At 58.2% G+C, this 26135-nt stretch overlaps 5 protein-coding genes across 8 annotated transcripts; 3 read left to right on the top strand and 2 right to left on the bottom strand.

Annotated features, from left to right (window-relative positions):
- Positions 1-381: 381 nt before the first annotated feature.
- Positions 382-4172, top strand: LMAN2 (lectin, mannose binding 2). The gene is made up of 8 exons (XM_048320125.1): positions 382-536; positions 617-735; positions 819-936; positions 1179-1258; positions 2413-2574; positions 2906-3020; positions 3416-3535; positions 3680-4172. Exons 1-8 carry the CDS (start codon positions 395-397, stop codon positions 3838-3840), a joined length of 1017 nt encoding a protein of 338 aa, XP_048176082.1. The 5' UTR covers positions 382-394; the 3' UTR covers positions 3841-4172.
- A 314-nt stretch (positions 4173-4486) lies between these two features.
- On the top strand, positions 4487-7013 carry B4GALT7 (beta-1,4-galactosyltransferase 7). The gene is made up of 6 exons (XM_048320057.1): positions 4487-4588; positions 4713-5066; positions 5540-5765; positions 5987-6070; positions 6238-6342; positions 6506-7013. The coding sequence occupies exons 1-6, from the start codon at positions 4542-4544 to the stop codon at positions 6659-6661; spliced, it is 972 nt and encodes a 323-aa protein (XP_048176014.1). The 5' UTR covers positions 4487-4541; the 3' UTR covers positions 6662-7013.
- Positions 7014-9004: 1991 nt separating this feature from the next.
- Positions 9005-15139, top strand: N4BP3 (NEDD4 binding protein 3). 2 transcript variants are annotated; one of them, XM_048320056.1, is made up of 5 exons: positions 9005-9788; positions 11846-12289; positions 12471-13025; positions 13211-13468; positions 13687-15139. In XM_048320056.1, exons 2-5 carry the CDS (start codon positions 11876-11878, stop codon positions 14257-14259), a joined length of 1800 nt encoding a protein of 599 aa, XP_048176013.1. In that variant the 5' UTR covers positions 9005-9788; positions 11846-11875; the 3' UTR covers positions 14260-15139. The 2 variants fall into 2 exon arrangements, with proteins under 2 accessions (XP_048176013.1, XP_048176012.1); XM_048320055.1 differs by lacking the exon at positions 9005-9788 and adding an exon at positions 10107-10208.
- Positions 15140-15371: 232 nt separating this feature from the next.
- NHP2 (NHP2 ribonucleoprotein) lies at positions 15372-16812 on the bottom strand. The gene is made up of 4 exons (XM_048319849.1): positions 16603-16812; positions 16416-16485; positions 16238-16343; positions 15372-15643 (listed from the first exon to the last, which is right to left on the bottom strand). Exons 1-4 carry the CDS (start codon positions 16748-16750, stop codon positions 15518-15520), a joined length of 450 nt encoding a protein of 149 aa, XP_048175806.1. The 5' UTR covers positions 16751-16812; the 3' UTR covers positions 15372-15517.
- Positions 16767-26059, bottom strand: LOC125333704 (bromodomain-containing protein 8-like). 3 transcript variants are annotated; one of them, XM_048319847.1, is made up of 7 exons: positions 21872-26059; positions 21270-21473; positions 19875-20020; positions 19091-19177; positions 18700-18768; positions 17541-17771; positions 16767-16849 (listed from the first exon to the last, which is right to left on the bottom strand). In XM_048319847.1, the coding sequence occupies exons 1-6, from the start codon at positions 22433-22435 to the stop codon at positions 17549-17551; spliced, it is 1293 nt and encodes a 430-aa protein (XP_048175804.1). In that variant the 5' UTR covers positions 22436-26059; the 3' UTR covers positions 16767-16849; positions 17541-17548. The 3 variants fall into 3 exon arrangements, with proteins under 3 accessions (XP_048175804.1, XP_048175805.1, XP_048175803.1); XM_048319848.1 differs by lacking the exon at positions 16767-16849 and having other exon boundaries at positions 17077-17771; positions 21872-22141; positions 23252-26059; XM_048319846.1 differs by lacking the exon at positions 16767-16849 and having other exon boundaries at positions 17077-17771.
- Between the last annotated feature and the right edge of the window lie 76 nt (positions 26060-26135).

The raw sequence follows: 26135 nt of genomic DNA, 5'->3' as shown, positions 1-26135 counted from the left end.
CGAGGCCGTTCTTCCCGAGGCCGTTCCCTGGGCCCATCCCGGGGCTGTTCCCGTTCCCGGGACCCGTCGAGGCGGGTCACGTGTCCCGCGGGGGCCACGAGCCGCGCACGTGAGCGGCCCCGGGGAGGGCGGGCGGACTACAGCTCCCGGCACGCCCCGCGCTGCCGCGCACGCGTAGCACCCGCCGGGAGGCCGTTCGGCCCCCTCCTCCCGCCTCCCGCCGCGCAACGGGGGCTACGCGCCCACTGGCCCCGCCCTCTCCCCTGCAATAGGCGGACCGTGATGCCGCTCACGGATGGGGGCGGGACCACGGTGAGCGCGGATTTCTGATTGGCTGTTTCTGTTGAGAGGCGGGGCCGGGGCGGAGCGCCGGAAGGGAAGGCGGAAGCGGAGCATGGCGGCGGGTGCGGGCGGGCTGGTGGCGGCGGTCGCGCTGCTGTTGGCCCTGGCCGGGCCGCGCCCGGTGCCCGCCGAGCTCACGGATGGCAACAGCGAGCACCTAAAGCGGGAGCACTCGCTGATGAAGCCGTACCAGGGTGAGCGCGGGGCCGGGGGGACGCGCAGGGCCCCCCGCGAGCGGCCCGGGCTGATCCGCGCTCTCTTCGCCCCTCTACAGGCGCGGGCTCCGCCGCGATGCCGTTGTGGGACTTCCAGGGTAGCACCATGGTCACCAGCCAGTACGTGCGCCTGACGCCCGACGAGCGCAGTCGGGAGGGCTCCATCTGGAACCGCGTGGTGAGAGCCCGGGCAGAGACGGGCGGGGGCTCGGGACGGCCCTGCCGCCTCCTGCCCTGACGCCGCTGGGGTTTCTCCCACAGCCCTGCTTCCTCAAGGACTGGGAGCTCCACGTCCACTTCAAGATCCACGGAGCCGGCAAGAAGAACCTGCACGGGGATGGGCTGGCGCTGTGGTACACGCAGGAGCGCCTGACGCCAGGTCAGTGCCAGGAACCGGCTGGTCCGCAGCACACGGAAGGCAGCTGGCCAGGGAGCGCCTCTGGGCTCCCCCTGTCTGGTTTCACTAGATTACGGTGACGTGTCCTGTGTGTTCTGCCCGGGCAGCAGGTGCCCTCAGCCACCTGCTTGGCAGTGAACAGTTTGTACAGCTCAGAACTCTCTGAGCACGAATTCTGACCTCCTTCTGTCTCCCCCTCTCTCCACTGCTCTGCCCTGTTTCAGGTCCTGTTTTTGGCAGCAAGGACAACTTTCATGGACTGGCTATTTTCCTTGATACCTATCCTAATGATGAGGCAACGGAGGTGAGTGGTCCAAGCAGCTTGTGCAGTGCCCACCAGGCTGTTTCCTTCCTGCTCCAAGTGCTTCTCACCTGATCCAAGGAAAAGTCTCTCCTTACTTGAGCGTGGTCTGCTCTTCCTGGCCTGGGAGTTGGTAAAGGGAAGACTTGGTGTGCATTAATGGAGCTAAGAAGCTCCCTTCTCCTTCTTGTGCTGCTCTTGACTACACAGATGTTTCCAAGGCATTTTCTCTGCGCAGGAGAGCAGGCACAGAGCTGGTGTAAACCCAGCACCACCAGCTAATATACATCCTGAGTGTCATTCCCTGACTTCTGTGCTTTGGATGCTCATTCCGTGATGTTTCTGCCTTTATTTTCTCTTTGCAACCTCTGTGTGTCTGAAAGAAACTCCTGGGCCTCCTTTTTGCTCCAGAATTCCCCATGGCCACAGTAGAGATCAGTCCTGTGAGGGCTGGGGATCCTTTCCTTCTGTCCTGCTCTGTGTTTGTGGATTTCATTATGGCACAGTCAGAAAACAAAACTGTGCTTTGGGGTCTGTACCCCCAAAACCATGATACCTCAGTCATAAGGCACCTGGAAATGACCCATCTCCCTGTTGTCTTGATGCTCATGGGAGGCGAATTCCTGCCTCCAGTTGTCCTCTCCTGGTGTAGGTAACTTACTGATCACAAAACCCTGTGAGTGGTTTTGCTGCTTATGTGAGATTTCTGCCCATTCTGGGTCTTCTGCTCTGTTCTTACACTTCTTGTGTTCAAGGAATGACTGGACATGGCAGTCAGGGCTAGTTGACAAGGTGGGGATTGCTCACAGGATGGACTGAATGATCTCAGAGGTCTTTTCCAACCTAAATGATTCTGGGATTTTTATCCAGCCGCTCTGCAAGCTTGGGGCTGTCTCTGCTCTGGCCATGCAATACAGGGTGGGTTTATTCACAGAATCACAGGATGGGGGTCTTGAAATGGGAGCTCAGAAAGGGTGGCTCTGCTTTAGGCAGCTCTGGCTCAGTTCAGAAGCAGCTTTAGATGGAGAAGCAGCCGTGATGTTGTGGTGCTGTGCTCTGTGCCGTGCTCCCACCCTGCTCCCCCTGCGGGCACGGAGGCTCCGGCTGTGCCGCCGGGAGCTCCCGCAGCCCCGGCAGCCGCTGTCTGTGCCCCGCAGCGCGTGTTCCCCTACATCTCAGCCATGGTCAACAACGGCTCCCTGACCTACGACCACAGCAAGGATGGGCGCTGGACGGAGCTGGCCGGCTGCTCCGCTGACCTGCGCAACCAGAACCACGACACCTTCCTGGCCGTCCGCTACTCCCGGGGCCGGCTCACGGTGAGACCTGGTGGGGCACCTGCGCTTGAGGTAGGGCAGGGCTGGCTGTACCAGGAGCTGGAGATGGTCTTCCAGGCTCAGCCACTGCCTGGCCAGCACATCCAGCTGCAGAGGTGCAGGCAGGCAGGATAGTGGCGTGCCAAAGGTGGTTGCCTGGAGAGGGTGTGGAGTGTCCCTCACTGGAGATATTTGTGAATCATCTGGACACAATCCGTGTGATCTGGGATGGCCCTGCTTGAGCAGGAAGGTTGGACCAGATTGCGGTCCCTTCCAAGCTGGCCTGTCCCATGGTCCTGAACATTCCTGGTGTGACCCTCTCCTGGTTTTGCAGGTGATGACTGACGTGGAAGACAAGAATGAATGGAAGAACTGCATTGACATCGCAGGGGTGCAGCTGCCAACTGGGTACTTCTTTGGTGCTTCTGCTGGCACAGGAGATCTGTCTGGTGAGAGGGGGCTTTGCTCAGGGGAACACGTGGTGGTTGGAGCCTGGATTAGGTGACCCTGCCTTGGCAGAGGAGTTGGATATCCAGAGGTCCCTTCCAACCCTGAAAATTCTGTGATTCTGTGATCGTAACACTGGATGCACTGGATAGTTTCCATGGCTTCCTTTCCCTGAGTTGTTTACTGGGCTCCTGAAACCCTTTTGGGACCCATGGCTGGGGAAAGGAGGCACCTGAGAGCTAAGGAATGTCTTTGGATTGCAGTTTGATACCTGGGGATGAGGGTGGCTTGAGAGGGAAGGAGACTGGACCTGGCAGAGGAGGGTCTGAGGGGTGCTCTGAGTGTGTGGACATCTCAGAGCTTCTGATGGCATTTGGTGCTCATGATTGTTCCCCAGACAATCACGACATTATCTCGATGAAGCTGTTCCAGCTCATGGTGGAGCACCCTGTAGAAGATGAGACCGTTGACTGGACCAAGATCGAGCCGAGCGTCAGCCTCCTTAAATCCCCCAAAGGTGAGCCTGTGGGCTTTGCAAACCTTCCAGGGGGAATTGGGATGTCGGGGCTGGACTCTGGAAGGTGTTGAAGATGTGACACCCGGCAAAACTCCACAGGAGCCAAGGTTGTGTCTGTCTCTGTAGCTGTTCTTTCCCTTGCAGACAACGTGGATGACCCGACGGGGAATTTCCGGAGCGGGCCGCTGACGGGCTGGAAGGTGTTCCTGCTCCTGCTCTGTGCACTGCTGGGCATCATTGTCTGCGCCGTGGTGGGAGCCGTGGTCTTCCAGAAACGCCAGGAGCGGAACAAGCGTTTCTACTAGTGGAGCACCTGTGCCCAAACCCATCTTTTTTTATGGGGAGCTGTAAAAAACTGTGGTTTCTAAATGCTGTTTCTGAGAAATACCAGAAGTATTTTCTTACCTGTCTGTTTGGCTGTAACCCCCGCCCGGCCCTGGGCCTCCCGCGGGTTGGACTGAGGGGGATGATGCCCGCTGGCTCCCCAGAGCTGTGCTATGGGAGCCTGGAGGTTGCTCCCTGGTTTTTCCAGCGCTCCCCCCGCCTTGCTGGGACTTGCTGTGCTGCCTCGGGCAGGTGTGAACGTGAGGGGCTGTGGGGAGGGGGCTGCGAGTGGGGCATTAAAGGACTGACACCACCCGTGGCTCTGGCTCTGTCTGGGGGGGGGAGAGAAGGGGAGCTCTGCTGGGAAGCGCTGGTGGGGGGGTCCCAGCTTGGTGGGGTGTGCAGGGAGGCAATCCTGGAAGGATCCCAGAGGAACTGCGGGCGGGGATCTGTGTTCACCGGCATCTCCAGGGGATGTGATGGGGTGTCCCCGCGATTTCCGGAGGAGCCCCGCGGGGGGGTGGCGGTGGGGCGGGATGGGGGGGGGGGATGTCCCCGGCGGCCGGTCCCGCCCCCGTCCCGCCCCTTCAGCGGAAGAGAGCGGGGCCGTGTTTCCGGGGAAGAAGGGGGAGCGGCGGGCGCAGCCAGCGTGTCCCGCTGCCCGCGGGGCCGGGCGGGCACCATGGGCCCGGCCCGCCGCAGGGACGCGCTCCGGCTGCGCGGCGGAGGGTGAGCCCGGCGGGGTCCGTGGGGACGGTACCGGGGGAGGGGGGCAAGGAGACTTGGGGGGAGGCTATCGCGGTGCGGGGGGGGCGGAGGTCCCGCCGTGCGCTGACCCCGCGCCATCCCGCAGGTCCCCGCCGCTCCTGCGGCTCTTCCCCGGCCGCCTCTCCGCATTCCCGCTGTTCCTCCTGGCGCTGCTGCTCGGCTTCGCTTCGCTGCTCTGGCTCCAGCTCAGCTGCTCGGGCGAGGGGCCGGCGCCGGGCGGGCAGGACCGGGGGGTTCCCCGGCAGCCGTGCCCGCCCCCCGCCCCGCTGCAGCCGCCCGAGGAGGAGCCGTCGTGGGGGCCGCACCGGCTGGCGCTGCTGGTGCCCTTCCGAGAGCGCTTCGAGGAGCTGCTGGCCTTCGTGCCCTACATGCACCGCTTCCTCAGCAAGAAGAGGATCCGCCACCACATCTTCATCCTCAACCAAGTGGATCATTTCAGGTAGCGTCTTCCTGTGCCATGGGGGTCCTTCCCGAAGCTTTCTGAGTGCTGGGAGGGTCTCACGGAGAAGCGGAGGGCCGGGGCAGTGGGATGTCAGGGGCAGGCTCATTCTAGAGCTTAGAGATGGATGAAGTGGTGGTTTGCTTCCTTCTTCCTTAGCAAGAATAGAATCTTAGCACAGAATCCTTTATCCCCGCGTATTTTGGCTTTCTCCCCAGTGTCACAGGTCTACAGCAGCAAACATCTGGGGACTCTGGAATTCAAAGACAGTCCAAGGGGTGTTTGGAAATGCTGTCACTTGCTCCCAGCTCGCCGTGCAGGGGGAAGCAGGGCTGCAGCTGCAGGATGGAGTGCTGTGTTTGCATGTGCCCTTGTTTGGGGACCGGACACTGAGCACTGATGACCATGGCAGAGGGATGTGTGCGGACAGTGGCTGCTGTGCCTGGCACTGAGAGCCCCCAATCCCGTGGCAGGTTTAACAGGGCATCCCTGATCAACGTGGGCTTCCTGGAGAGCGGCAACGACACCGACTACATCGCCATGCATGACGTGGATCTCCTGCCCCTCAACGAGCACCTGGACTACAGCTTCCCGGAGGCAGGGCCCTTCCACGTGGCATCCCCCGAGCTGCACCCGCTCTATCACTACAAGACCTACGTGGGTGGCATCCTGCTGCTCACCAAGCAGCACTATGAGTTGGTGAGCTCCTGGGTGGGGTGTCCTGGACAGTTTGGGGCAGGGGCTATGACATTATCACAGTGAACTTGAGAAGTGGGGAAAGGAGTCAAAATGGTTTGGGGACAGAGCCTGTGGTCTGAGCTGCTGGGGGGCAGGAGAGGGGAGGCTGGGCTGGTGTCTGCTCCTCTGAGGCCATGGAGTTGTGCTGAACCTTGGCTGGCACGGTGCTGCTCTTGTTCCAGTGCAATGGCATGTCCAACCGCTTCTGGGGCTGGGGACGGGAGGACGATGAGTTCTATCGACGTATCAAAGGAGCTGGTCTCCAGGTAAGGGGTCTCTGCACCCTCCTGGCTTGAAATTGCCCTTTTTCTTGTCTCTTCACCTGGCCCCACTGTGGCCACCCAGGCTGGGGTGTGGGGAAGGCAGCCCTGTGCTCCAGCAGCAGGTGCAGGAGTTTTCCAGTAGCTTTATGGAAGCTCTGCTCTTCTCCCAGGTTCGTCGTCCCTCTGGAATCACGACTGGATACGAGACTTTCCAGCACCTGCATGACCCAGCCTGGAGGAAGAGAGACCAGAAGCGCATTGCTGCGCAGAAGCAGGTGAGACCTCTGGTCAGGGGGAACCACGGGAGCTTTGGGCTGTGGTCACCATGTGCTCTGAGCTCTCCTTGCTCATGTCCTCCCCTGCCAGCTCTGGCTCCCTCTCCAGGCACTGGGTGCTTGTCCTGTCCAGCCTGGGCCGAACAGTCTTTCTTTTCCTCAGGAACAGTTTAAGGTGGATCGGGAGGGAGGCCTGAACAACGTGAGGTACCGAATCGAGTCACGGACAGATCTGAGAGTGGCAGGAGCCCCTTGCACTGTCCTTAATATCTTGCTGGACTGTGACACAAATGAGACCCCCTGGTGCACGTTTGGCTGAGCCCCTCCCCATGTGCCAGTCGTGTGCTCTGTGCTGGTGCCAAGACTCCGTGGGTGCTGCAGAGCTGCCTGGAGCAGGCAGGATTTTGGCAGTGGATGAGCATGGCAGTGCTGGCGAGACACAGAGGAGCAGAAGAGGCTGAGAACTGGACTTTGCTGAGAGCAACAGAAGAGGCTGAGAGTGGGACTCGCTGGTATCGCTGCAGGCGCTGGTGCTGCCTCCCAGGGCAGGTGCAGGAGGTGGCTTTCCTGTGCTGGACATAGCTGAGCTGCCACGCAGCTCAGAGGACAATAAAGAACTGTCAGAGCACCTGTGAGTTGTGAATGCCCTGGGCTGTGCTGGCACTACTCCATTTTCCTGTTGCCTTCACCTTCCTTCAGCACACCTGTTCTGGCTTGGCCCCAGCTCCTCTCTGTGTGACAGGTGAGCTCTGAGCTGCTCTGGTTCAGAGGCCAAGCCAGTCTGAAATGGGCTCTCAGAGAGATGGTGCCTGTTCCAGCTGCCAGGTACCCCCAGGGCTGGGCTGTTGTCATTTCACTGCAGGAAGTGGTTGTGGTTGAGCCATGTCCGACTCCCAGCATCCACAGCGCTGCTGGATGTCAGCACTTGGAGGCCAGGACCTCTCTGGAGTGAGGAGGAGAATTCTGGCTGGGCTCTCCTTTCCTTGCCTGCCTTCTGTGGCATGTGCTGCCACAGCCTTTCTGGGGGGGTTGGAAAACCTGATGTCTCCCCCAGGGTCTTGGCACACATTTTGGGTGCTGCTGCCTCCTCAAGCTGGGTAGGCCTGGTTGAACAGCCAGTACCCTCAGTTCAGTCCTGCCACCGGCGCTGGCACCAGGCCCTCCGCCTTTCCTGGCCCCTTCTGTCCTCATCTCCTGCCTGGCACTTCCTGGAGCGGTCGCTTTGCATCCCCAGAGAGAAGCTGTCACCATCCTGGGAAGATGAGTAGCTCCGGAGAGGAAGGAGGGAGGGAGGGGAAAAAGCATCAGAGCCAAGTGCGGGGGTCATGTACCGTGTAGGGGCTGTGGGATGGGGTGTCTGGAGAGATCTGGTGCCTTCTGCTCTCTCTGCTGCTCTGGAGCTGGGAGAGGAGTCTTGGATAGGGTGTGGGGGTGGCTGCCTCCGAGGCAGGGATCAAGGTGGCAGTGCAGGGTGGTGAGGATCTGCTTTGCATCGTGGAGGGGGCAGGCCCATCCTCGGGGCAGTGCGTGGGTGTGCTGCCCAAGAGCTCCCAATGGCCTTTCCAGCCTGGTGGCCCCAAAGCAGCGCTGGTATCTGGCGTGAAGGTGCTGGTGAACTTGGACACCTGGTGCACTGCTCCACAGGTGTTCCCAGGACCAGTCACGCCCTCGCTGTGGTCAGCCAGAGGGAGATACCGACCCAGCAGCCCCGCTCCTGCCTCTCCATGGCACGGATTTGGGATTGGCCATCTGTGTGGCAGCCGCTTCCCAGTGCCTGAACCGCAGCCAGGGCTGGTGGAGGCAGATCAAAGAATTCCTCTGCGCCGTTCAAAATAGATGACACCATTTGGGGCAGGTTTCATAAAGACGTATCTGTGCAGAAACAGAGAGCATATGTGCACCTCGCACTTCGCTCAGCGCTCCAGGCTCCTCTCCCGCTGCCTGGCAGCTATTTCTCAGCTCTGCTCGCAGCCCCCTCATCCTCCGGTTGCTTTTGTGGAAGAGGCACCCTGCTGGAGACCCGGCTTCCTTTTATAGCCCTGAATGTGACTCGGAGGTCGCTCAGCTCCGCTCCCCCCACACACTTCGATATCGGCAATGGCCCAGCGGGAGGGGATGAAGTTTTTCCCCATGGCTTTTCCACAGATGGGTAACACCCTGCCTGCAGTCCCAGGAGCCCTGCAGAGCCGAGCCGAAAGCCTCCCAGTGTTCTCGTGCTCTCAGCAAGCCTGAGGAGAACATCAGAATGCTCAGGGGCAGAGAGGGCCCCTGGAGGCCCAGCCCTGCCTGCCCCTCTGTGACCCCTCTTCTGGAGTCCCAGTTGCTGTCAGTGAGGCCGTGCAGGGGTTGATGTGGGCACAGCAATCGATGGCTTTTATTGCCAGGCTGTTATAAAGTGGATGGTTCCGGAGCTGTTTACTGGTGGACGTGAAATTGCTGTAGTATCTTAGAGGAGGGCACTGGGGGGTGAGGTGAGCAGAGAGGGGACTGGGCAAAAAGCAAGAGGAGGCTGGAGCATCTCTGCCTGAAGAAGGGGACATCCCTGGCTGCTGGAGTGACCTGGGCAGGACTGAGCCCCAGGGCTCTGTGGAAGCTGCTGTCCCAGGGAGACGAGCTCGGGCCCACGGAGGAGCAGGAAACGGGGCAGACGGGAAGGAGGGGTGCGGCCGTGAGCAGCACCCCTTGCAGTCACCCGGCGTCCCTGCAACCTGTCCGATCCGAGCCCCGTGGGATGATGCCAGTGCCCGCGGGCTGAGCTCCAGGCAGAGGGCCAGGGCATCGCAGACACATTCCTGAGGCCAGCAGGATGGGCAATGGCACCGTTGGGAAGGGCCCCCTCGGTTCAGAGGCCACACGTGCTGGTGCGCAGCTGGGCACAGGAGCTGCGGGGAACGGGGGCCGAGGCCAGAGGGAGCGGAGCGTGCCTTGGCAGCGCACCGAGGACACCACCGGCATGTGAGCCCGGCGAGCAGGGACCGGGGACAGTGTGTGTGTGTGGGAGAGCACTGGCAGCACAGCTTGAGGACTCGGCTGTGCGGCGGGGGGAGCTGGCAGCGAGCGGGGCCCGGGGTGCGAGCACAGCGGATACGCCGAGCTGGGGACGGTGCGGCTCCTGCCCGGGGACAGACGGGCACCGCGCCGTGGGACGGAGCAGGGCAGAGGACGCCGGTGACCAGGTCCAGCCCGTGGCGGGATTCTCGCTCCCTGCGGCTGCCAAAACCGGCTCCAGGCCAGGATGTGGCAGCGCTGATTCAGAGGGATGCAGCGTGTCCCGTCTCGCTGGCGCCAGGCCAGCCGGCAGCCCCACGGGGGTACACCGTGTCCCCCGGGGCTTTGTGAGGCTCCTGCCCACCCGCGGGTGCTGTGAGGGGGGGACACCGGGTTGCCCTGCAAGAGGACGGCGCAGAGAGTGTCCCAGGGAGCCGAGACCCTTCTCCACGCCGCAGGTACGAAGCAAAATACGTCTCTCCACTCTCGGTGGGCGATATCCGGGGATATCAGCGGCTCACTGGGGGCCGGCTGGCTTCAGTGCTGCCGGTCCCGGAGCTGTAGCTGGGGGGATTTGCGGGGGTCTCCCCGCCATTGGGGGGAAGGGTTTCGCGCAACTCCCGGCCAGCGAGCCCTGCCCCGCCCCGCTGGTGGGCACGGCCAGGCCGCCCCCCTCCTTCTTCTTCTTCCTCCTCCTCCTCCTCCTCCTCCTCCTCCTCCTGCTTCCCGCCCCTCCCGTCCCGCCGCCCCCGCGCCGCGATTTGCCGGTGCCGGCTCCGCCCGCCGCCCCGCGCGGCCGCGGCCGAGGGGCGCGTTCAAACGCGGCGAGGGAAGGAGCGCGGAGCGGAGCCGTGCGGGACCGCAGCGCCGCCGGCATGGTGAGTGCGGGCCCGGGCGGCCCCCGCCGCTCCCCATCCCCCCCCCCCCCCCCGCGCTCCGGCCAGCGGGGCTTTGTCCCGAGCTCGGCCCCGGGCACCGACCGCCCCCTCCGCCTTCTCCGTGCCGGAAATTCCGGCGGGGCTGCGGGGAGGCGCGGAGGGGGCTGCGCAGGGACCCGCGCCCGCCTCCCTCCAACCCCGCCGTTCCCTCCCGGGTGGAATGGGAATGGGAAAGCGAAAGGGTTTGGGGCCGTATCCTGCCCGGGCACGGCTGGGGTTGGGTGCAGATCGCGAAGGAGCCGGGCTGGCCGGACCGGTGTTTTGGCGCCTGGAGGGCGATCCCCTCCCTGCCGCAGGCAGGACACCTTCGGGCTCCCCCGGCGTTTCCCAAACCTCCCACAACCTGACCTACTTCCTCGGCCGCCTGTGCCGGGAGGAGCCGCTGCGGGGCTCGGCCGAGCTGCTCCCCAGTGCCGGGGGCTGGATGTGCATCCACGCCCCCCCTCACCACCACCATGGGAACATCCATGTCCCGCATCCCCGTGCACGCCCGGTGGCACCGCAGGCAGCCCGGCTCCTTCCAGAGGGTCCATCCCTGCTGCCCTTCGTGGGGTGCCGATGCCCGGAGCAGGTGTTGGGCTCGCAGAGGGAGGTGACAGCGCAGGCCGGGAGCTGTCAGACAGGTTTGTGCGTGGCAGCAATTAAAAGCTGGGTGTTTGTTTACCTGGCGCGTGGTGCTGAGAACCAGGGCAGCTTCCTGGGTGTAACCCGGCCCCAGATCCCTCGGCGAGGCTGGGAGCGGTGGTGGGGTTTCTGCCTCGCCCCTGCCACACTCGCTATGTCCCCTGCACTGGTGTGAGGCCATCGTCCCCTCCCTAGCGCTGGGGAGCCAGAGCCGAGGCCGAAGGCATCCTCTCATCCTTCCTCCCCCGGCCACCTGCGCAGGAAGCTGCATTGTCCCGTCAGCATCCTGCCCCTTCCCACCTGCCCCTTCCCCCATGTCCGGCCACGGGGTCCCCGGCACGCACGCAGCAGCTGGGCTGTGGCCGCCTTGTCCATGCCCGGTGTTGGGGTGGGAATGCCTGTGGATGGATGGAGCCGTGTGGATCTTGCCCTGCGAGGTGCAGGAGCCCGTGCCGCCCATGCTGTGCGGGAAGTGTCCCCGTGGTGCCGGAGAGGTGCCCGTCCCGTCCGCGCCCCGGGGAGGCCAAGCTGATGGGCATCCGCAGGGGCGTTTTGGGGAGGTCTCCAGAGGGTGTCCGGAGCCGGAGGTCCCGGCGGGGAGGCTGGGTGCCGCCGGGCCGGGGCTGGCGCCAGGCCCGGGCAGGTGCTGCCGGCTCCCGAACTCGCCCGCCTGGCTGGGCGGCAGGTGCCTGTTCTGGTGCCGGCCCCGGCCCCGGCCGCGGGCGGGAGGTGGGGCTGGGTGTGGGAGGAGGCGCTGCACCATGGCGGGGCCAGCGGCAGGGAGCCCCCGCCCCGGTGCTTGCTGTGCCCTGTCCCCCGGGAAGCTGCACGGGAGATGGCAGATCCATCCCACTGCCAGGAGCCCGTGTAGGCCCTTGGGGCTGGCTGGGAAAGGGGGTGCGGGGGTGTGTCCCGGCTGCCCGGCATCGCTGACTCTGTCTCTCCCTCGGCAGTGCTGGTTCTGGGCTTTTCTCTAATTCTCCATGGCAGCAGCACAGGGTCCTGTGACCTGTGAGCCTGACACCCGTGTCCTCGGCACCTACCTCTCCTCGGAGCCCCTTGGCGTCGTTGGCAGCATGGGCAGCGTGGGCAGCCTGGTGGAGAAGCAGGATCTGTCCCCCCTGGAGCTGCGGGCCCCGCTGGGCGGCTCGCGGGGGCTCCGGCAGCCCGATGGGCTGCTGCGGAAGGGGCCGAGCCAGCGGGAGCTCTTTGGGTACCTGCACGGGGCCAAGAAGGAGACGCGGTCGGAGCGGAAGCACCAGGTGTCGGGTGCCTGCTACAAGCGGGACTACGAGAGTGACCGCGAGAACCGGTCCCCTGAGCGCTGCTCCCGGGAGCATCACCGTGGGGCTGACTTCTCCAAGAGCTCCCTGCCCGAGCGGGGCCGCTTCGACAAGGTGAGGCTGTGGGGTCCTGAAATACGGCCTGGTCTGCGAGAGGATGGGGATGGAGCAGAATGAGCCATGCCTCCCTGCTTGGGATGTGGGGATTTGAGGATGTTCAGGGATATGAAGCTGGGAGTGTGGGGGTTCTCCCTGGCTGTAGAGGCTCATACTTTACCTTGCTGTTGTTTTTCAGTGCCGTATCAGGCCCTCAGCCTTCAAGGCGGTGGCTGGGAAGGGGCTGGTCTCCATGCAGGGCCTGTCCTCGTCCAAGGGGCAGAAGTTGTCCAAGAGCAATGGGAGCCTGCACACGCTGCTGTCGCAGAGCAGCACAGCGGCCCCGCAGCACGGCCCGCTCCGCACCCACCTGCTCCACGCCATCAGCCTGGATGAGGCCTCTGACTCCAGCCACAACTCCATCCAGAGCTTCCCATCCTACGGCTCCCGCCTGAAGCCTGCCCAGAGCCAGTTCAGCGCCTCCATGGGCCACATCAACCACATTGGGGGCTCCTTGGACAGGGTGTCCCGGAGCCCCAGGGACACCCTGGCCCCTGAGAAAATGCCCCTGTCCTGCAAAAGCATGGCCACCCTGAGCCGGCTGCAGAGCCCCAGCGAGCCCCCGCCGCCCTACGAGTTCTCCTACTCGCTGGAGGACGCGGTGAAGCAGCTGGAGGACCGGCTGCAGGAGACGGGAGGGGAGCTGCGGCAGCTCAAGAGGAGCCTCAGCGAGACTGAAGATCCCTTCACACAGGTGAGCCGTGGGGCTGGGCCAGCGCTGAGTGCCTCGGGCAGGGATCTGGGGATGGAAGGAGCAGTGGAGGAGCTGCTGTGGTGGGTGATGGGCTTGGAATGCCCAAGTGTGGGAGGACCAAGTATCATGGGACCTCTTGGGTCCCTTCTGGGACTGCTCTCACCAGTGTCCACCTGTGCTGGCAGGCATTTGAGGACAAGCAGCGGCTGTGGCTGGATGAGCTGGAGGACCTGAAGCAGATGTACATGGCCCGGCTGCAGCAGGTGATGCAGCAGGCGCAGCGCGGGCAGCGGGCGCTGCAGCTGCAGCTTTACAAGGCACAGCAGGAGAAGAAGCGGCTGCAGGAGGAGCTGAGCCTGCAGCAGTGCCAGTGCGAAGAGACCAAGCTCCGGCAGCCCCAGGGCGAGCATGGCAGCCCCAAGCTGGAGGAGACCAAGTGGGAGGTGAGTCCCCTTCCTTCTCTCCCTGTTGCCACCCTCCTGGCTGTGGAGCCAGCATGGGGGCAGCAGTTTCCTGCTCTGGTGTTGCTCGGGGCCACAGGACAGGAGGGATGAGCTGTGTGTGGTGCTTATGGGCTCCCAGGAGGACGACTTGGGGTGCTGCCACCTCTGGGGTCCTGCTCCCCCCCAGCCCTTCCTCACTGCTTGCCCGTGCCTTGCAGGTGTGCCAGAAGGCAGCCGAGATCTCCCTGCTGAAGCAGCAGCTCCGGGACACCCAGGAGGAGATGGCTCAGAAGCTGGGGGAGATCTTCAGCCTGAAGACGCAGCTGCGGGAGGCCAAGGCAGAGGTCCAGGCCAGGGACTCCCAGCTGGCACAGCTGGCAGACTCCTTCCAGAGCCCCCCGGAGCCCAGCACCTCACTGCCTCTGGGTGATGACCCCATGCCGTCGTGCCAGGACTTCCCTGGCTGCGAAACTGATGACTCCAAGTGCCGGGGCCTCCAGAGCGACTCGGCGGAGCCCCTGGAGCGGCAGGTGGAGTGGCTGTGGGCAGAGCTGCTGCGGGAGCGGCGTCAGGGCCAGCTGCAGGCTGTGAACTTTGAGCTGGAGAGGAAAACCTGGCAGGAGGAGAAGGAGAAGGTGCTGCGGTACCAGCGGGAGCTCCAGGCCAGCTACATGGAGATGTACCACCGGAGCCAGGCGCTGGAGCGGGAGCTGCGGCAGCTGCGGGTGGAGCCCAGGGATGTCGGCATCGATTCGCCCTGGATCGAGCGGGTGGAGTCCTCCAAGATCTGAGAGGCGGGATGCCAGTGGGACTGTGAAGGGGGAAGGTCTCTTGCTGCTGCAGTGGGACGATCTCAGGGTGTGCACAAGGACTGGCCCCGCTTGGCACTGCCCTGGGCTGAAGGACCAATTGCGACAGGGGAGCTTTTCCTTCTTGCAGCACTTCAGGCCCTTCTGGTGGGGGTCTCTGGAGGGCGGGGGGTCATCTGTGCCAGGGTGGGGGTCTTGCATGTGCCCCATGCTCTGAGTCCAGGAGCGTTTGCCCTGTGGTTTTTTCTGCCATGGGGGCAGAAACCAAATGCCCTGTGAGACATTGCCTGTCCCTCCTGCTCTGCTGCTCCTGTTCCTACAACCCAGTAACTTAATGTCTTGTGAGGAGAAGCTCAGGCCCTGTCCCCCCACCCCACTGCCTTGCTGTGGAAGTTGCAGCTACTGTTTCCAGTGGCTGCCTTGGCAGCAGGGCCCTGGAGTTGGTGGTGTGACAGGGGAGGCAGAGGAGGAAACCCCGAGGAGTTCTGGTGCTGCTGGGAAGGGGCAGCTGCCCCAGCACCTCTCCCAGGGCTTTCTGTGTCCCCAGTGTGGAACTGCTGTGCAATGGAGGTGGCTGGTGCAGCTTTCTTTGGGCTGAGATGGGGGAGTGCCTTGTGCAAGGAGGGATGGGAACTGGTGCTCTGCCACACTGGGAGGAATTGGGGTAGGAGAGAGGACTGGGGCATGTGCCTGAGCTGGGGGAGAGGCCGGGGTCTCCCCTCCCAGAGTGGGTGACGGGGAGCTGGGGGAGCCCAGAGGTCCTGGAAGGAAAGAGCCCTGCTCTATGCGTGTAACAGCACAACCACGTGAAGGCCGGGCCCGGCCCCGCACCCCGTTCCTGCAATAAACCCGCATTTCTCTCTCCCGGCCTCTGCTCTGCTTCCCTCGGGCTCGGGGGGCTCCCGGCTGTCAGGGCAGGGGTAAGGGGGGAGGTGTGCGGGCCGGGCCGGGCTGGGCTGGGCTGGACGGTACCGGCGGGCGGGGCATGGCCGTGAGTCACGGCGGGGCCGGGCCGGCTCCCGGGGCAGCCTCGGCCCCGCTGTGGTTTAAGCTGGGACCCCTCAGCCACCGCCCCGAGCACCAGGACCACGTTGTAAAAACCCACAGACAGCTTTATTCACCCCGCAGTGCTCACCATCCCCCCTTCAGTCCTCTGGGCAGAGTCCCCATAAACAGCCATGCGGTCCCCGGGCAGAGGGACAGGCACGTGCCACGAAGGGCACAGCTTGCCCCCGGCTCTTCACAGCGGCAGGGGAAGGGCCGACACCTCCTCCAGGCACTCGTCGTAGGTCTCCTGGTAGTCCTCGTGGGGCTTGATCATGATGACACAGGTTGGGCGCTTGGAGCCGGCTGCAGTTCCCAGGTCCTGTGGGAGCAGAGTGAGGCCGTGGGGTGCCTTTCCCTTCCCCAAGGTGAGAGCTCGGGACCAGCTCACTGAATGTCCTGGTTTAACGCAGGGACGCTCTGCCTGTCCAGCCCAGCACCCCCAAACTGTCTGGACTCGTGCTGGGTCCAAGAACCTTTTTCCCAACTTGTCTCCTAGAAGCTGCAAGCTGGGCTGGTGCAAGGGACCGGCACCTGGCTGCTGTGCCATAGTCCTTCCCCAGAGCGGGTCTGCAGCGCTGCCTGCACGGGGCTGAAGCTCCAAAGAAGCCAACTGCCCCCACAATTCCCAATCTACAAAAGAGCTGGTCCAGCTCACAGAAGCCTGGGAAAGATGTCTTGGCTCTGCCCCGGAGCTGCTGCAGGGACTCGATCATGGCAAACAGTTCTGTGATCCCACAATGAAACACTTCTACACCTCCTCCCTATCCCTTCAGTGCTCTGCTCAGGGACAAACACCGAATTGTTTACTCGGGCACCGGATCTGCACCTCCCCAGGCAGGCTCCGGTCACAGCCTGCACTCCTCACCGGGTTCCCCGTCAGCAGGGCTGGTTCCTCCCCAGCCCCTGCACTCACCGATTTGGAAGGGACGTATGCGTAGGGGAGGCTCCTGTCCTCGCACATGATAGGGATGTGGCAGTAAACATCGATGGGCAGCGTGTCTCCGGCCAGCACCGTGATCCTGCAGGGACACCCGTGTCAGCAGCCGGGCGGGCGGGGCCGTGCAGGGCCCCGCGGCCAGGGCAGCACTTACCCCTTCTCGCCCTTGTTGATGAACTTCTGCACCTCCTTCACACCGCGGCGGAGCTGCTTGTGCTTGGCCGCTGCAAGAGAACCACGGCGTGAGCAGCTGAGTGAGAACCGCAGCGTGGGGGACCGCGCCGCGCCGCCGCCATGTCCCAGCCCCTCCCAACTCCCGCCACGTCCCGGCGCCGCCAGACCTTTCCTGATGCACTTGTAGAGCTTTCGTGTGAGTTTTCGGGACGCGAGCGGCTGCGCAATGGGGTTCAGAAAGTCGAGCTGCTCCCGGTACGAGAGCTCCGGTGTCGCCTCCGCCTCGGCCGCCGCCTCCGGCTTCTCCCGCGCCATGGCCGCACCAGGCCGCTTCCGCTTCCGGGGCACGCGCGCGTCGGGGGCGGAACACACAGCCGCGAGCTCTCCGCCAGCCAATCGGCAACCGCGTCGGCACTGACAGACAGCCGAAATGACCAATGGCAGGCGGCGCTTTACCACCTCGCCCCGCCCTCCCCGGCCACGCGCTCCGTCCCGCCTTTCCCAGTCCCAGTCCCGGTCCCGGTCCCGGTCTCCCCCCCAGTTCCAGGGCTGGACCCACTCCCAGTTCCACTTCTGGACCCCCTTCAGTTCCAGTTTCGGCCCTAGTCCCAATCCCAATCTCAGTGTCAGGCAGGCGGGAACAAGCTTCAACACGGGCCTTTATTGGGTGTGGTCAGTGCCGGTAACGCTGGACTCACCCGACCCAACACAACAACACAGCAACACAACACACCACCACAACAACCAGAACACCACAACAACCAGAACACGGGAACGCTGCGGTGCCCAGTGTGCAGCCACCCACCCTCTCGGGCTGCACCCGCTTCATCCACCTGGCCACACACGGGATTTTCTCCCTTGCTTTTCATCCCAGGGAACTCTTCTACCTGCAGGGCTACATCGCTGCTTTTCCCAAAACGAACGGAGGCTTCCAACATGGTACTCTCCCAAAAACTGATTTGAATCAACCCATCAACCCAGCCAGCACTGTGGATAACAAGGTCTGCCCAAGGGCAGGGCAGCACATCCCCTGAGCTCAGGAGATGCCCTGAACCAGAGAGACAACACTACTCAACTGAGAGAGGCCTCAGACAGGGCTGGTTACCTTCTGCCTCACTCCAGCCTGTCCCTGGAGAACAGAAGGGCTTCAGCCAAGACCTGCAGCTGCTCCAAGACCTCTCGCTGCATCTCCACAGCGACATGGAACACGTGGTGGTTGGAGCTGTTGTACATCACCGCGTTCTGGAACATGAGCATGAGGTCACACTGGAACTGCATCACGGACTGAATGTGTCCCTTTGACAGCCTCCTCTTTATGCTGGTTAAATCCATGGGTCTACAAAAGACAGAGAGAAGAAGAATTGAATTGCAGCCCAGGGCCAGGCATCCTTTGGGATCTGCATGAATGTGCTTGTTCTCATTTCAGGGTGGCCCTGAAAGCACAGCTATTTTCCATCAATTTTATTGCTCAAGACACACAGCGGGGAGTGAAAAAGGCTTTTCTTCCAAGCCAGACAAAAGTAAGTTCAGCCAATGCGACACTTGCTAGCCAATCAACTTGGCAGGTCATTAGCAGTCACCTCTGGAAAAAATGGGATGCTGAGCTCCAGAGAAGGCAAGCAGTAATTAGTCTTCAGGAAGTCAGTCCAGGTCTTAGTGGAGAAAGAAAAGTTACTAAAATAGGTATCTATTAAACCCCCTTAAGATCGAATGGTGCCACCAGCAAAAATAGCAATGCTGGTAAGGGGAACATGATAGGGAATAAATATTACTTCCCTTATTTTGACAGAATGGGAAAATGAATGGCTGCAGAGAGGACAACTGTGACCAGAATAGAACATGATTCAGCTCTGAAAAATGCCATTAATCTCTCTGGGAAATATTCTTATGACCCAATTCTGTGCTGAGAGTGAAACATCTGGGGCGCTTGCAGCGGGTGAGGAGGGGGCATCTCCCCAGGCACGGGGAGAAGGGACTGCTGAGCTGCAGTGCCTGGATCCCCTGCCCAGGGACTGTGCCTGGGATAAGCCAGCCATGCAATGCCTGCAAAGGGCAGGCACAATTCCCACCAGCTCCAGAGTCAGTGCAAGCTTCCAGGTTCTAATTACCCAGAAGTTTTACTGAAAGAAATCAGTGGGAGATGCTTGTGACAGCCAAACTCTGGAAAAGGAGGAAGGAAACCATCCCACTGGCCCTTTGCAAACCAAAGGCAGAAAACAACCAGAGAGAAATCAGCCAGCCAAGCACTTCCTCCACAAACTCACCTTTTTACCACATCCTTGTATCCAGGGGCTTGTTTCTCTGACACTGGCTTCAGGAACGGGCTGCTGAACCTACAGGAACAAGGACAAAGAATGTTCTCTGCCTGCCCCTGCACCAAAGACAGCATTGGAACATGCAGCAGGGCTGGCCTCTCTCCACAGCCAGTGTTGTGCCAGCTGTGTAGGAAGCAGCATTTGGGCTCTGCCACATTAAGCAGAGGAAATCAATATGCAGTGTTCCCTCCAGCTCTGCAGCAGGCAGCTGTTCCCAAAGCAAAGTCCTGGAGAGACAGGCCAGCCTCTGGGAAGGGAGGACAAGGCCTGGTGACACAGGAGCTGGGACTCAGGGCAGTGTGTTCAGGACCTGTTGATCCAGCCCTCTGCTCCCACGTACCTGTGACTGGCTATCATTCTCCAGATGGACAGGAGCCTTTTTTTGAGGATCAGATGCTGGAGAGGGTTATTCCAGCTCGGCTGCAGCCTGTGGAGTGAAGAAACTGCCAGATCATCACACTCGAGACAAAGTAGGAGGTGACAATTCTGCTGGCACCCACCACATCCAGGTGGATGAAGCTACAAAAAGCCTCTGAGTGTGATGGTGGGAGCGTTCTGCATCAGAATGCACAAATCAACATCCAGAGTGCAGGAAGATGCAGGGCAAGAGGTAAAAACAAAGCTGAGCTCAAGAGCAGGACCAAACTGGATAGAAAACCTCATGGTACTCTGCAGTTCAGAACTTCACTGAGGTGGTTTTTATGAAGTTTCTCTTCCCAAAACCTCACGTTTGCCTTTGAAAGGCAGTCCAAGTGATCACGCATGTGGCAGAGCCTGCATGAGACTGACACACCTGCAGCTGCTCAAAGGGGTTGGTAATGCTGGGCTGTGCACTGCCTGACACAGCCTGATGTCCAGCTCACACCAGGCCCATTTAACTTGAGAAAGCACACGTTTTCCATTTAATCTCTTATTTAATTTCTATTCTTCTCACTTCAGCTTAGGATCAATGCCCTAATATACTGCCAGATCCAGAGACAGGACAAGTTACTTCCTTCCCTCCTGCTCTGCTTGCCTGTCTCACCTTCCTGGATGTGACCTGTGCCACGCACTTGTTCTCAAGTGTGACAAGGGAAATGACTCTATTCTGCTGCATTTGCAAGAGAGCAGAACCAGCTACTTACAGGTGCATGTTGGGAGAGCCTGTGGAGTCCAGCTCTGGGGCTGCAGAGGTGCTGTTGCTGTCATCTTGATCCAGGGCCTGAGCACTCATCTCTGGTGGAGGCAGCTCACCTAAAGGTGGTTCTCCAGGTGTCTCTTGAGTCTTGCCCTGAAGAGCACAGAGGATCCATGTAAAATGGCACCCCATCACCTGAATCCTTTATCTAAAAGACAGCCTGTTGCATATCCCTTTCCTGCAGCCAGGCTCAGCTGGGAGCTTGCTTGCTCTCTGTAATTCAGAGGATGTCTGACCTCTCTCAGACCTTCCCAGCAACAGCTGTGTCTGATCCCTTGGATCACATCCATCCCTGGCTGACACAAACCCTGTGGAGATGAGTGGTGCCCAGTGTTGCGTCTGTCTGCTCTCTGGGAAGAGTCATGGATGTAGAGAGGGCAATCAGGAGCTGAGTTAAGATTGCCTCAGGCTTGTTAAAGCTCCAGATACAGATAATAGGAGCCCCTAGAGTTCAACAAGGTTGTTTCCTCAGAAACTCCCACATGAAGATGACAGGGAATAGACTCAGCTGGGAAGGAGAGTGGTGCTGTTGTTGTCGTGGTTTGCCAGTAAAATGCACAGTGCAGGGGCACCTCAGAATTCTCAACTGATCTGATGCACGAGCAGACTTCTCAGAAAGAAACTGTGCTGTGTTTGGCTGTGACCACTGGGAGAACTGTGAGGGAGTTGCTGGGAGTAACAGCAGTTAAGAGCAGAGTAACTGCTGGGAATAACACTGTGCTGGCTGAACAGGTGAAATCCTGGAGGTTATTTGTCTCCAGTGTCCCGAGTTCGCAAGAGAACAAATGGGGAAAAATGGCACTATTCCTCCATTGCTATGTGACTTTCCCAGGAATACCCAGCAGGCAGGTGGGAGGCCAGAGCCCCCCAAACACAGGACTCATACAAACCCAGGCTAGACAGTGCCTGCTTCCAAGACATGACAGTCCCCAGGGGCAGATGGTTATTGCTGGCACAGCCACGTGGGCCTGAAACCAGCCAAGCTGTGCTGCAAAACACAGCAATTAGAACCAGGCAAGTATTCCAACCTTGCCTTAAACCTGAGAGCAGCCTGCCAGCTCTCATGAGTCACCTTTACACTGCCAAGGAGCAATTCCTCCAAGTCACATCTGAGGGTTTCATCTGTAACAAGCTTCCTGTTTATAAAGATACACAGCCATACATAAAAAACACCCTTCCCCCATACATTTCTTCTGTGTTCCCCTCCCTGCTGTTTCCTCCTGTGTATTTTGTCTCCTGCCTCAGAACTTGGGGCTCCCCCATCTCTTCTAGAGATGGTTTCCTTCACTGTCTCATCTCTCACCCAAGGCCAGAGGCTCTTTTAGGACCATCACTCTTCTACCTCTCTTCCCAGGAAGTGTTCTTTCTCATCTTCTGCCAGGATGTGTAGTTGATTTTCCTCTGCTCCTGAGACTGTTGTTCCTGTGGTCTTCTCCTGGCACCTCACTTCTTCCCCATCACTCTGCTTCCCCGAGCCACAATAATCCCATGGAGTCTGCGATGACTCTGTGCTGCTAATGCAGAAAGATTCCAACATCTGGGTTACCTGCAAGACAGTGATTTATTACTTCAAATTATGAAGGCAAAAGGGAGAAGAAATAAACAGCAGAGATGCTATTTTTGCAATCACTCATGAACGCCTTTCCATTTTTAGGAATCCTTGCAAAATCTGATGAAGCCCTGTGTTATTATTACTGTGTCAGTTCACAGACATTTCTGTGCTTCAGGGTGAGCTGTGTTTTGGCAAAGCAGCTGCCTGGTTGCAGTGGGAGCTCCAAATGGGAGGAAAGGCTGGATTTGAACTGGGGACAAAGTGAACCCAGAGCTTCTGCCGTGCCCCCAGACTGTTTCTGTGGGTAGGGATGATGGAGGCCCTGAAAAGCCCAATGTTTCAGGAGGGCCTCAGCTATGCTGCCTACCTTCCTGCCATCCCAACAGCCCTACCTCCAAGAGGAACTGGAAAAGATTGTCACTTTCACATGGTTTCTCTGCCTCTTGGTAATCTTCACTATCATCCTTCCAGAGAGGCTCACTCAGCTCCATCTCATGGTCTTTCTCTTGGCTGCTCCCCTCTAGCTTCCCCATGGCCACCTCTTCAGAATTTCTCCAGCTCCTCACATCCAGATCCAGGCTTGAATCCCAGTCAGGAAGAGACTGGAAATCACTGTTCTCTGACTTGAGAGATTCCAACTCAGACTTCCAGGCATGGCCCATCTGCAAACAAGGAAAAGACAGCAATTTCTTTGTACCCTGATCCAGAACTGCCAAACCCAGCTCATTTCTAGACACACTTGGAGGGTCACAGCCTGGGATGAGCAGCCTACACCTGAGCTTACCACACAGCACATGGCAGGGCTGCAGCTCTGCAACACAAACTGCTCCTTCAGAGCAACTGAATTTCAGGTTTTCTGGAATTTTGCTGTGCTCTCTCCTTGCCCTGGTCAGTGGGTCACTCTGCTCAGGGCATGCTGAGCTGTCTGGGAGCACGTGGCTTTGCTGATGCTCCATATTTAAGATGCTGAAGGATTCCAGCAAGTTCAAACTGAGTCCTGCTGGGGCTCCTCAGCTGCTGAGTGTTGGCAACAGTGACTCCAAGGACAGCTCACTGAAATTCCATTTGCTGCTGCCTGAGAACTTTTTAACTGGAGATTAATTACTACAAACCTTACAGACACAGTTTTGAAAGTGACAGGTGTGGTTTAGCTGGATGGTGATATCTCATGTACCTGAGCCAGAAGAATTGTAACTGCACAGTCACACACTGACAGGGACAGTTCTACACATTTCAGAAAATAAAAGTTAGCATTCTCTTAAGAAGGAAGAAACCACTCATTTAATCTCTGTTCATTAGTCCACGCCTAAGTGTTTTCTACTGCATGACTGCACTCTGATTTCTCTAAGCCTGGGGAACTGCTTGCAGAGTCACTGTACAACAGTAAAGGATGTCACAAAATCTGCATCTTACCACTGAATGGAGCTGCCAGGATGCTGCACCTGTGGAGAATTCTATGCATTAATTAACACTGTCTTTAGAGTCTTCAGTTAATTATGTACAACCTCATTTTTTCAGAGTTTTGAACAATCGCATTTCTCACTGATTGGCTTTTCCATTCTCAGGACTGCTAGCACAGCTCCAAATACAGCTTATGGTGCATAACTGGGAGAAACACAGAATCCTCTGGGTCTGAGATGAGAAAACAGGTTTGCTTATTTTGTGAACTTGCAAGCAGAGCTGGGATCTGAAAGCCTGTCCTTCGGAAACCTCTTTCAAAGTTCACTTCACTGGCAGCAGATGAAATTTGATGAGGTTAGAGATAACAATACCTGCTCTCAACTTCCAGGTGAGGGAGTTGGGCAAACTGAGATTCCATCTGAAGAGAAAGCCCGTGCCTGGAGCTCTCTCCTGCAGCCTCAGCAGAGCTGCCACACGCAGAGGCACAGAAAAGCCTCAGCCCAGGCTAATCCGATCACTTGTGATCATCTTTCCGTACTCCAGTTCAGAGGGATAAACGCTGAAGATCAGGAAGTCCTGGGAACTTGGGCGCAAGATTAAAGAGATCATCAGCCTTATGTTCAGTTTTACCAAATCTTGGAAGGCTCAAGATGCCAGAGAGCAGAACAGCAGCATTAGTGCAAGACATGATGAGTGAAATAATCACAGCTTGCTCAGCTCTACACCAATTCCGGACAAAATGACACAGACTTGAACTTTTAATTAAGAATTGCCTGACAGTTCTTAATTATGTTGGCTACGTAAGTCACTAGCAAGGAACCTCTCTCAAACTGGAAAGTTTTAGTTCACTTTGCAGAGATCAGACACTGTGCAACCCTTGCTGTTCTGGGAAAAAGCTGTTAGAAATCAAAAAGACAGCCTTTAAAAAGAACTTACATGTCAAAACAAGAAAAATGATAAAAGCCTGAACTCTAATAAATGAAATGTAGAATCCACATAAAGTAGGCAAAAAAAAAAAAAAAAGAAAAAAGAAAAAGAGAACAATTTGCTAAAGACATAAAAGCAAATAAAACCAAAAAACCTCATCAAAAACATCAGAAGCAGAGAGCTGCCAGATGATCAGTGGGGATGACACACAATCAGTGCCAAACATCTCAGTGGAAAATAGGCCCAGTTGGAAAAACCAAATTAATCATCATTATCAGCACTTGCCACAGAGGAGCTCACATGAGACCTTCTCTTGGGATGGGTCTGAGAGACGATTTCGAATTAAAATGTCAACAGGGGAGGTTTTAGAACAATTTGAGGGAGCGAATAAACCTTAGAACCCATTGGGATTCATCTGTGAGCCCTAAAGAAGCTTAAATATAACGTGACGGAGCCTATGCTGTGTAACTTGTCATTTAAGAAGAAAACCAGAAAGGAGTGACAGTTTTATCTGTCTGTAAAAGGGTGGGTGCTGGGAGATGCAGCACAGTAAAACATCAGCTCTGTGCTAGACAGATTAGAACAAAGTATTAGGAAGAAGAGAATTAGTAAGTAGTCAGAGCATGAGATGATGAATTGGGAAAGAGGGAATGAGGCTCCGTAGAGAAAAACCACATCTTGGAGTTTTAAAGCTCTTAAACATCATTAAAGACTATTAAAATGTCATGGGACAGGAGACAAGGCTGAAAGAAAAATACCTGGTTAAGAGAAGAAACCAAGGTTAGGACGGAACAGCAATGCTTGCCATGACGGAAGCAAGTTACCAGAGGGCCTGATGTCTTCTCCTCTGCTGTACCTTCAAGTTTCCAACAGAGACAATGGCAGGGCAGAGGTGTTAGAGAGATGGAGCCAGACTCTTCTCAGTGCCCAACAGTGAAAGGAGACAGGGATGACAAGTTGCACCACAGGAAATTCTGACTGGGTGTAAGGTAAATATTTGAAGCTGGCCCTGCTCAGAGCAGCTGAATGAAGTTAAGGAATGCACAGAGGTTCTTCCCAACTTAGAATCATGGAATGGGTTGGGTTGGGAGGGACCTTTAAAGGCTGTCTGGGTCCAGCCCCCTTGCCATGGGCAGGGACACCTTCCACTATCCCAAGTTACTCAGAGCCTCGTCCAACTTGGCCTTCAACACGTCCAGGGATGGGGCATCCACAGCTTCTCTGGACAACCTATGCCAGGGCCTCACCACCCTCATTGTAAAAATAATCTTCATCCAGTCTAAATCAACCCTCTCTTAGTTTAGAACCATTACCTTGCCTGTCACAACAGGCAATGCCAAAGTGTTTGTCCCTAACTGAAATCATTCCATAAAATACATGAAAGACAAAGACCTCTGTAACTTTTTGTGCTATGAACTGAGAACAATAAAAATTCAAACCAGAAATTTGCTCCCACGTTTAGCAGCGAAGGACAATTAACCAATCACCAATCCAAGGGAGTTTCAGCATTTCCACATCACTAAGGTGACTCTTGGTAAAAATACATCTCAGCAATACACGGGACTTGACACAGCAGGCACGGCCAACTTCCAACACTGAACTTGTGAAAATTGAGAGCTCTTACTGGATAAGGCAACAATGCCTCTGGTCTTAATCCCAGTGACTCAGTTTCCTGAAACCTGTCTACCAGAAAGCTGCACCCTGCACAGAGTGCAGAGCACTCCCAGCTGCTGCAACAATCAAGGATGGTGTCATTTTGTTGTTTTTTTTACCCCATGATAGATTGTGTGGGCAGAAAACATGCAAGTTTCATCTCAGGTCATATGAGCAGAAAAAGTAACTTGGAAATTCTTGCAGAGAACTTAAACCTTCTTGTTGCTGAGGAAAAGGACTGTAATTTCCAGTAGAAACAGTGCACAAGCTCAGATGTGAAACCAGGTATTGGCAATCCTGCCTACGGGTGCTGGGATCACAGATTTTCACTCTGACTAGTGTAGCCTCCACAGATCTCTGGGGAAAGAATGTCAAGTCCTTTTCAATGCATTTTCTCCTAAGGAAAGCTCCAACAAGACTGCAGTATTTAACTTCTCAAGGTTTGATCTCCAGTGTCCCCACAGTGCTGCCATATCCTCACACACTCAAGCAGGGAAACTTCCTCTCCATCCAAGTTCTGTGCAACATTCCTGTGATTAATGGATTGTCTCTAATGTCACAGCTGTGCCATGCATAGGTGCTACAGGGGTAACTGGAAGAGAATTGTATTTGCAGGTATTCCAGGTGGGGATCCAGGCTTGTGCCACAGGGTTCCTCCCTGCAGAGCTGTGATGC

Source organism: Corvus hawaiiensis, chromosome 15, assembly GCF_020740725.1.
Source record: "Corvus hawaiiensis isolate bCorHaw1 chromosome 15, bCorHaw1.pri.cur, whole genome shotgun sequence".
NCBI lineage: Eukaryota > Metazoa > Chordata > Aves > Passeriformes > Corvidae > Corvus > Corvus hawaiiensis.
This window is presented reverse-complemented; position numbering and strand designations above follow the sequence as displayed.

Bases quoted from the DNA above. Each gene is read 5' to 3' on its own strand.
- NHP2 (XM_048319849.1), bottom strand. From the start codon at position 16,750: ATGGCGCGGGAGAAGCCGGAGGCGGCGGCCGAGGCGGAGGCGACACCG. The intron at 16,486-16,602 runs GTCTGGCGGCGC...GTTCTCTTGCAG, and splicing joins CTACAAGTGCATCAGGAAAG to CGGCCAAGCACAAGCAGCTC. The intron at 15,644-16,237 runs GTGAGTGCAGGG...CTGCTCCCACAG, and splicing joins CATACGTCCCTTCCAAATCG to GACCTGGGAACTGCAGCCGG.
- B4GALT7 (XM_048320057.1), top strand. From the start codon at position 4,542: ATGGGCCCGGCCCGCCGCAGGGACGCGCTCCGGCTGCGCGGCGGAGG. The intron at 4,589-4,712 runs GTGAGCCCGGCG...GCCATCCCGCAG, and splicing joins CTCCGGCTGCGCGGCGGAGG to GTCCCCGCCGCTCCTGCGGC. The intron at 6,343-6,505 runs GTGAGACCTCTG...TCTTTTCCTCAG, and splicing joins GCATTGCTGCGCAGAAGCAG to GAACAGTTTAAGGTGGATCG.
- LOC125333704 (XM_048319847.1), bottom strand. From the start codon at position 22,435: ATGGAGCATCAGCAAAGCCACGTGCTCCCAGACAGCTCAGCATGCCCT. The intron at 19,178-19,874 runs GTAAGTAGCTGG...TTCACTCCACAG, and splicing joins GGCTCTCCCAACATGCACCT to GCTGCAGCCGAGCTGGAATA. The intron at 17,772-18,699 runs GTGAGTTTGTGG...TGTCTTTTGTAG, and splicing joins TACAAGGATGTGGTAAAAAG to ACCCATGGATTTAACCAGCA.
- LMAN2 (XM_048320125.1), top strand. From the start codon at position 395: ATGGCGGCGGGTGCGGGCGGGCTGGTGGCGGCGGTCGCGCTGCTGTTG. The intron at 937-1,178 runs GTCAGTGCCAGG...GCCCTGTTTCAG, and splicing joins GCAGGAGCGCCTGACGCCAG to GTCCTGTTTTTGGCAGCAAG. The intron at 1,259-2,412 runs GTGAGTGGTCCA...TGTGCCCCGCAG, and splicing joins CTAATGATGAGGCAACGGAG to CGCGTGTTCCCCTACATCTC.
- N4BP3 (XM_048320056.1), top strand. From the start codon at position 11,876: ATGGCAGCAGCACAGGGTCCTGTGACCTGTGAGCCTGACACCCGTGTC. The intron at 12,290-12,470 runs GTGAGGCTGTGG...GTTGTTTTTCAG, and splicing joins AGCGGGGCCGCTTCGACAAG to TGCCGTATCAGGCCCTCAGC. The intron at 13,026-13,210 runs GTGAGCCGTGGG...CTGTGCTGGCAG, and splicing joins CTGAAGATCCCTTCACACAG to GCATTTGAGGACAAGCAGCG.